This window comes from Myotis lucifugus, unplaced genomic scaffold, assembly GCF_000147115.1.
Source record: "Myotis lucifugus unplaced genomic scaffold, Myoluc2.0 scaffold_210, whole genome shotgun sequence".
NCBI lineage: Eukaryota > Metazoa > Chordata > Mammalia > Chiroptera > Vespertilionidae > Myotis > Myotis lucifugus.
Window position 1 is genome coordinate 1,881,560 of NW_005871258.1, and position 9,046 is coordinate 1,890,605.

Genomic DNA, 9,046 nt, shown 5'->3' on the forward strand with positions numbered 1-9,046 from the left:
ATGGTGGACAAATGCGCCGCCTGTGCCTTCTCGCTCCTTTGGTGGAGTGACAGCTGCGCGGTGGTGCTGCGTGTTGGCTCACTTGACTTTCCTTCCCTTTCCCCCCGGGCCCGTGGGCTGGCAGCGCCGGGGTCCAGCAGGCCAGCTGCAGAGCCTCGGTGCCCTCCAGCAAGGGCAGCAGCAGCGGCAGCAGCAGCAGCGGCAGCAGTTCGTCCAGCGACTCGGAGAGCAGCTCGGGATCCGACTCCGAGAGCGAGAGCAGCTCCAGCGAGAGCGAGGGCAGCAAGCCCGCCCACTACTCCAGCCCCGAGGTAAGACCTGCACGGCCCAAGCCCTGGGCCTCGGTCAGTCCTGGACCCTGGTCCTCACAGCCCCCCACCTTCGTGCTGTGACAGCCACGACCCCTAAGGCCACCGCCCCTGGGCAGCCTGTCAGGTTGGTTTGGGCTCATCATCTTCCCTGCTCTGCCCCCTCCTCGCAGTTCTCGTAATTACAGAGCTTCCTTGGAAGCACTGAAGTTGCATCTTTCATCTCCAAAAATCTCTACCTGGATGGCCAGAAATTCCCAAATATGCTGGAAATATCGCTGGCTGGAGTGGATGGGGTCTCCCTAAGGGTCAGCAGGGCAGTACGCAGCCAGGGCCGGTTGCTGAATGGGAAGCGAGGCCACCTGTGACTCAGGGAAAGGAGTTTATGGATTAGACATGGTAAGACCTTACCTTTGTGCAGTTTGTCACAGATTAGAAGAACACGAGCTGTAAGTATTCATAAGACTTTCCTAACTATGCTTTCTTTGTGAAAATATTTTTAAAAATTAGCATCAACCTACAAATAATAACGAAACCTTATCCAGCTATAATGAGTATCTATGTGGGAGATTTAGATGCCTCCTATAAAAACATTATAAGGTGCCAATAAAAACATTGCTATTTCAACTTTAAAGGGAAATATTAAACAGGCTTTCAGGGCATGGAGGTTCTTGGGAGAGGGTTGAGGGCAAATTTCTCAAGTTCATGGCTCTGTACGGTAGACTTTCATTTCTAAAGAAGGAGTAAAATAGTTTCCTCTTGCGTGCATAAACATTTGATGTTACCTTGGATGGTAGGATTTAATTTTTCACCTAACAACCCACTGTATCACTTTGGGGGCCACATTTCTAAATGGGCTCTGGAATGAAACCAACGCCACTTATGTAAACCGAGGTGGTGAGAGGGAGCCCTCGGGGACTCTGTGCCCAGCCCTGTGCCTGTGCCTGCGGACACTGGAGAGCAGCTGTGGCCGTACCTGCAGTCCGGAGAGTGGCTCTTCAATTCCCTCAGGGTCTCCCCCTCCAGCAGCACTGAGAAACCCGGGGAATATACTCCCCACACTCCTCATTTCCTCCAGTACCTTCCTGCTCTGCTCCGAGCACTTGTCATGCACCCTGAAATAAACCATCTCTCCTGCACTTCCTTCCCTTTCCATGAGGCTTACCTCCTCCCCCCTGCCCGGCCTCCATATAAAGGAAGGCTCTTAGCAACATCCTATAAAATAAAGAGGTAATATGCAAATTGACCATCACACCCTCGCCCAAGATGGCCGCCCCCATGTGGTCACAAGATGGCCACCACAAGATGGCTGGCAGGGGAGGGCAGTTGGGGGCAATCGGGCCAGCAGGGGAGCAGCTAGGTGTTGATCAGGCTGTCAGGGGAGTGGTTAGGGGTGATCAGACTGGTAGGCAGAAGCGGTTAGGGGCAATCAGGCAGGCAGGCAGGCGAGCGGTTGGGAGTTAGCAGTCCGGATTGTGAGAGGGATGTCTGACTGCCAGTTTAAACCAGCAGTTGGACATCACCTGATGGGTCCCAGATTGGAGAGGGTGCAAGCTGGGCTGAGGGACACGCCCCCCTCCAGTGCACGAATTTTGTGCACCGGGCTTCTAGTTAACCTATAAAAGCCTCAGGTTGATATAACGCTGACTTTTCCCCAAAACTAAATTATTATTCCTTCTTTATAATTTTATTCATTCACTCATTCCGTATTCATTCAACTAATACTTATCAAGCATGCGCCCCAGACCTGGTGCTTGGCTCTGGGATACAGCAATTATCTGGCATGTCCCTGCCTTATCAGAGCTGGGCTGATAATGGCAATAATATGAAACAAAAAAAATACAGGAGTTCAATAAAGTAAAGTAGTTTAGACAGGCTCTTCAAATCCAAAGTTATGCTATAATTTGTTGAGAAACTCCAGAAGAGTATTAGCTATAAGAAATAACTGGGTTCCAGGACAGTACAGGAGCCAAGGGGGCAGTGGAGTGGGTAAAAAGTGTTAGTGTCTGTGATGACCCCTGTCCAGGCTCTTCTCTGTGACTTTGAAGCTTAAGCCCATGAGCAGTTGAGTCTCATTCTCATGAGTGAGGCCAAAGCCCAGCCTAGGAGAAGTGCAGTTCTTAGGCACTTTTTAAAAAAATTTTTTTTGTTGTTTAAAGTTTTACTTCTATCTCCTTTTTCCCCAATTGACACCCCCCTCGCCGCCACTCGCACCCCTGAGGGCAAACCCCCACCGCCCCAGTGTCTGTGTCCATTGGTTATGCTAATATGCATGCATACAAGTCCTTTGGTTGATCTCTAACCTCCCCCTCCCCTGCCATTTGTCTCTGGATCTATTTTTGTTCATCAGTTTATGTTGATCATTATATCCCACATATGAGTGAGATCATGATATTTATCTTTCTCTGACTGACTTATTTCGCTTAGCATAATGCTCTCCAGTTTCATCCATGTTGTTGCAAATGGTAAAAGTTCCTTCTTTTTTATAGCAGCATAGTATTCCATTGTGTAGATGTACCACAGATTTTTAATCCACTCACCTGCTGATGGGCACTTAGACTGTTTCCAAATCTTAGCTATTGTAAATTGTGCTGCTATGAACATAGGGGTGCATATATCCTTTCTGATTGGTGTTTCTGGTTTCTTGGGATATAGTCCTAGTAGTGGGATTATTGAGTCAAATGGGAGTTCCATTTTTAATTTTTTGAGGAAACGCCATACTGCTCTCCACAGTGGCTGCATCAGTCTGCATTGCCACCAGCAGTGCATGAGGGTTCCTTTTTCTCCACATCCTCGCCAGCATTTGTCATTAGTTGATTTGTTGATGATAGCCATTCTAACAGGTAGGAGATGTTATCTCATCGTTGTTTTGATTTGCATCTCTTGGATGATTGGTGACTTTGAGCATGTTTTCATATGTATCTCAGCCTTATGTATGTCCTCTTTCAAAAAGTGTCTATTTAGGTCCTTTTCCCTTTTTTTATTCGGATTATCTTCCTTTTAAGTTGTATGAGTTCTCTGTACATTTTGGAGATTAAACCGTTATCTGAAATAGCATTAGCAAACATGTTCTCCCATGCAGTGGGTTTTCTTGTTGTTTTGTTGATGGTTTCTTTTGCAGTGCAGAAGCTTTTTATTTTGATGTAGTTCAATTTGTTTATTTTCTCCTTAGTCTCCATTGCCCTAGGAGCTGTATCAGTGAAGATATTGCTATGACATATGTCTGCTATTTTGCTACCTATGGAATCTTCTAAGGTTTTTATGGTTTCCCGTCTTACATTTAAGTCCGTTAGCCATTCTGAGTTTGGTTTTGTGTATGGTGTAAGTTGGTGATCTAGTTTCATTTTTTTGCATGTATCTGACCAAATTTCCCAGCACCATTTATTGAAGAGACTGTCTTGACTCCATTGTATGCTCTTGCCTCCTTTGTCAAATATAACTGAATATAATGGCTTGGGTCAATTCCTGTGTTCTCTATTCTGTTCCATTGGTCTATAATGTCTGTTCTTGTGCCAGTACCATGTAGTTTTGAGAACCGTGGCTTGGTAATATAGCTTGATATCTGGTATTGTGATCCCTCCAACTTTGTTCTTTCTCAGGATTGCTGTGGCTATTTGGGGTCTTTTTTATTCCCGATGAATTTTTGGAGAGTTTGTTCTAGATCAGGGGTGGGAAAACTTTTTGACTCGAGGGCCACACATGGGTTCTTAAACTGGACCGGAGGGCCGGAACAAAAGCATGGATGGAGTGTTTGTGTGAACTAATATAAATTCAAAGTAAACATCATTACTAAAAGGGTACGGTCTTTTTTTTTAGTTTTATTCATTTCAAACAGGCTGGATCCGGCCCGCGGGCCATAGTTTGCCCACAGCTGTTCTAGATCTTTGAAGAATGCCATTGGTATTTTAATGGGGATTGCGTTGAATCTGTAGATTGCTTTTAGTAGTATGGACAATTTAATGATGTTGATTCTACCAATCCATGAACATGGTATGTTCTTCCATTTGTTTATGTCTTCCTCTATCTCTTTGTTTAACATCCTGTAGTTTTCCAAGTAAGTTCTTAGGCACTTTAAGCAAGTTCTTTCTGAATGTCCCTGAGATGATCACAGGCTTGAACTCCTTGGTGAGGAAAGGAAGCTCTTGTCGTTTCTCCCAGCAGCTCTCAGAGGCCCTGGCTCTGGAGAGCAGGCCTGGAGCCAAGCTGCCTGGGGCCACACACAGCTTTCAGCTCCTTGCTTCTGGGTGCAGAGAGGCCGTGGAAGTGGCAAGAGCGGGTTAGTCACCGTAACAGCCTGGCGTGAGGGGAGGAGAGGAGGCCCTCATGACGTTCCAAGGACCCGCGTTCTCCCCTCAGTGGCCAGCACCAGAACCCAGGGGGCTCAGCTGATTTCCCTCTGCACTGCCCTCCACGATCAGGCTTGTAGAGACACTGCATTGAACAGACTCACCATCATATACGCCTTGTCCACACGCTGGCACAGAGCGGCCACTGCAAACACTAGCCCACCATGCAGTGCCCTCCCTGCGGCCTGATGTTCGCTGAGTGTTCTCAGTCTAATTTGTGTCACTTGAGTTTCATCTTCTTTTCTGGCATGATGCACCCTTTCATGTCAGAGCTTTCCGGGTGACAGTGACTCCCCCTCAGTGAGCAGAGTGCACCCTGACAGAGAGCTCCCAGACCCTGCCACATGGGTACATGGAAGGCCAGGATTGTCGGCGTAACCATCACTTTACCCCAGGGCTCCACCCAGCCCATGGTATTGCTCATGGAAACTGTTTTCCATTGCGCATTCCCCAGACTTATCTGACATGGAAACCTTCCCATGGACTCCATGAACTAAAAGCACCTGTGGGAAATGCTGCCCTGGGTTGTTCTTGAAAATCAGCAGAAATGTGATGCAAGGTGTTCCTTGATTGAACTAGCTTCTCCTTAGCAAGGCATCTGTGGGGTGCACGGCAGCGGGTGCTAGGAAGGAGTCCGATGGAGCAGGGACTGCAGCGCTCGGTGGAGGCTTAGGCATGAGTGGGAGTGAAGGTTCACCAGGGAGAAGAATCAACCAGGGAGGAGAATCGTGGCTGAAAATAGAAAGCAGTGAGCAAGCAAAGCAAACATGGGAGGCTCAGGAAGGCGGCCATCCCGGCTGCACGCCAGTGCACGAGTCCCACTCTGTCCCCCTTCACCGCCACGAAGTCTTCACGGCTAAGCTCCCGGGGCCACAACTGCCCGGCCCCCGGAATGGCCGCTCCGAGGACTGAGAGGAGGAGTTGAGGGACAGCCAGTGAGCGTTGTTCTCAGGATCAGCCACAGCAGCCTGCCTCCCTAACCGATGCAGAAGCTGCAAGGGACACGCCGAAGCCGAGACCTGGCTCCTGCCTAACGGGAGGGCTGGGCTTTGCTGAAGGCACAGGTACACATGAAACGAACATGAGCATCTAAAGGCCGTGCGGTGGAGGTTAGCAGGAGGCACCGGCATTGTTTGGAGAGTGAGTGGTGTTCTCCAAAATCAGACCTGACTCTCTCATTTTAGGTTGAAGACCCACATTTCTCCAGGAAATGAGGTCCCTCTTTTCTGAAGCTATGCAGGGGAATGGGAGATTAGGCAAGGCAGCCCGGGAGAGATCCTGGTCTTTAAACCTAAACTGATATGTGTTTAGTCTCAGGGTGCCTGGTAGCTGTGCAGCTTTGACATGTCACTTAACCTCTCTGATCCGCATCCACAAATTAGCGGCGATATTTCTTCTCTGTACGGATTAAATCAGATGGCACATGTGAAGCGGGAGGCACACTGTAGATGTTCCAGCAACGAAGGATGACTGGAAAGTGATGGATGTCCTGAACACCAGCCAAGAAATTTGGATTCCCTTTGAGAGGCAGGAGGAAGCGTGATTTAGTGGTGTAGATGGTACTTCAGACCAATTTCTTCAGCTGTGACGTGGGGGAAAAAATGACCCCAAAGCACATGAGGCAGCAGGCGCATATTAAATGTACTAACTCCCCCTTCACTGTGAGGGCCCGGCAGGAAGTGCTGGGAGGTGTGAGCTGTGGGAGGCTCAGGATGGTGGGGGCGGGGAAGGAGTGTTAAGGTGGGGTGGGGCCAGCGTGAGGGGCATGCTCTGCCACAGTGTTGGCCCCCCCCTCCCCATATGTGTCCCTTTTCTGCAAGAGGCCCCTCTGCCCGCATCCCTATTTCCTGCGCCCCATTTGTCTAGAGAAGCTGAGGCACACAAGTCACTGAAACAGTGAGAGCAATGGGGGTGGGAGGAGACAGTAACAGGAGCCCTAAATTGTTTGCCACCAAATTAGCTCTCAGCCACACTCAGCTCGTCTCAGGGAAGGTGACAGCTTCCCCTGGTGGAGCAGCTGCCTGTGCCTGCCGCTCCCCGGGGGGCGCTCTGCGTGGCAGTGAATGTGCACCGGGGGTGCTCCTGCGTTCTGTGGGCTCCTCTCCGAGAAGCCAAGAAAAGCGAGGTCGAAATTGCCGTGTTACCACTCGAGGCCGCCAAAAAGATATTTGTGTTCTTTTGTGTCTTGCTTTTGGTGCATGAAAACAAACAAAGCAAAGACCTGACACCCCACCCCCAATCAGGGCCACGAGGGTTCCTCCTCCCACACCTGTGTCCCAGGGGGAAGCCTCGCCACCCAACAGCCCAGGGCAAGGGCCTCGGACGCTCACGCTGGGCCCACTGGGCACTGGTGCCGGGGTCCCTGAGGTGCAGCCGGTCTCATCTGTTTTGGAAGAAGCAGCAGGATGTCCCTGGTCCCTGCCAGGGCTCGGTGCCTGGTTCCCACGCTCTGTGTCCCTCACCTTGACCCCAGGCCCCGTGGCCCCTCAGAAGCTCCCAGCTTCCCGAGTTACGGCCCCAGACTCCCCCAGACACAGCCAGGCCCCTCCTTCCCTTCACTCTCCTCAAGGGTTTGTGCCCTGAGTTCTTCCTCATGTGGAGCCCACTATTGAAAAACAAATCTTGATACATGAAAACAACTTTTGAAATTATTGTGTTAAAGAAAATGTGTTCTCCTATGAGGGAGGCTGACTTGCTCTGGACTTTAACCAGTCATGTTCGAAAGGCAACGCCAAGCAATGTCTTCTTTCTTCTAGGCTGGTCTCTGGTCTCCCCTGAAACAGCAGATGCCACGGTCAGAGGCCGGGGGGCTGTAGGGAAGGAAAAAGACATCACCTAACTCAGATATTTTCTCCTTCTCACGTATGGTCACAAAATGCAAACACTCTGGTTGGAATTCTACACTTACCCATATACCTCCTTTCTATTAATCATAGATGATGGATCAATGGGCTTCATTAGAAATCAACCGATCAAGCAGGTCCTCAGTTCTTCACCTTTTTGTGGGACAGAAAACTAAGGTCTTCCCCTAGGCCAGTGGTTCTCAACTTTGGCTGCACATTAGAATCGCCTGGGAATCTTTTTAGAATCCTGATTTCTGGGCCTCATCCTCTGGAAATTCTGTTTCTTTGTTATGGGGTGGGGCCACAACGTGAGTAACAAAGAAACAGAATTTCCGGAGGATGAGGCCCAGAAATCAGGATTTTAAAAAGATTCCCAGGTGATTCTATGTGCAGCCAAGGTTGAGAACCACTGCCCTCTAGGCAAAGGTGTCTCTGAAGCATTTCACATTCTGTGCCAGGCTTTCACTGACCCCGGAACCGGTCTATGGGGCAGAGTTTAAAACCTGGAATACCCATGATTTGCTCTAAACTAATCGCTCGCAGGAAAGACTTCCCATGGTCACTTTCATGTCTGAAACATTTCTGGCAAAGTGGGTGGGAGCAGGTTAGGGATGGATTAACCAAGTCCCGCAGCCAGAGCTCACAGGACACCGGCGGCTGCTCAATGGGAGTTCTGCACCCCTAGCCCGGCCGTCTGCCCCAAGTTGCTGCCTCTGCTGGTAACTGCCCTGCTTGCCTTCACTGCATGAACGCTATGTCCCTTCTTTGGGACTACATGCTCCACGTAGCCCCCTCATACTAATGTCCCCCAAAATTGTAAGTCTTACAGAAACGGGGCGCTTTAACACTTGGCATCCAGACGCTCCCCAGTTAACTTTCACGGAATCTTGTGTGTGTGTGTGTGTGTGTGTGTGTATAATTATAAAAGATACACATTGTATAACAGGCAAAGGTGTTGGAAATGTGTTCCAATGAAGCACAGTACTATCCCTAAATTTTTTCTAATTGGCTTCAAAGTACTGCCCTGACATTTCAGCGACCTGGGACAGGAAAGGGACGCCACCCTGCATCCAGGTGCCAACTGAGAGCTGCCCCACGCGGCTGTGCCCCTGCTCCTCCCCCCCCCCCCCGCAGCCCCCCACTGCTTTCTGCTCATACACCTAGAGGAGTAAGTGAAGATGAAGCAGCCAGGCGCCTTTGAGTAGGTCTGTAATAAAGGATGTTTTGTTTGTTGCTTTTAGGCTGAGCCCGCGTCCTCTAACAAGTGGCAGCTGGATAAATGGCTAAACAAAGTTAATCCCCACAAGCCGCCTATTCTGATCCAGAATGAAAGCCACGGCCTGGAGAGCAGTCAGTACTATGCCCCCGGGAAGGACCCCGCGCAGGACTGCGGGAAACTCGCCGAAGGGTGCCAGGCCGGCCTGAGGGAGAAGGACGTCAAGAGCGCCTGCAAGGAAGAGCAGAGGCCAAGGACAGCCAACAAGGCCCCGGGGACGAAGGGGGTGAAGCAGAAGTACCCCGCCTGCGGCTGTGGCCGTGGGCGGTGACC

At 50.1% G+C, this 9,046-nt stretch overlaps 1 protein-coding gene across 1 annotated transcript in view; it reads left to right on the forward strand.

Moving 5' to 3' along the window:
* The window catches only part of AFF3 (AF4/FMR2 family member 3), a 401,836-nt gene that overhangs the window by 344,147 nt on the left and 48,643 nt on the right, over nt 1–9,046 (forward strand). Inside the window, 2 exon segments of the mRNA XM_023761471.1 lie at nt 125–311; nt 8,739–9,033. Coding sequence (XP_023617239.1) covers nt 125–311; nt 8,739–9,033 — 482 coding nt within the window.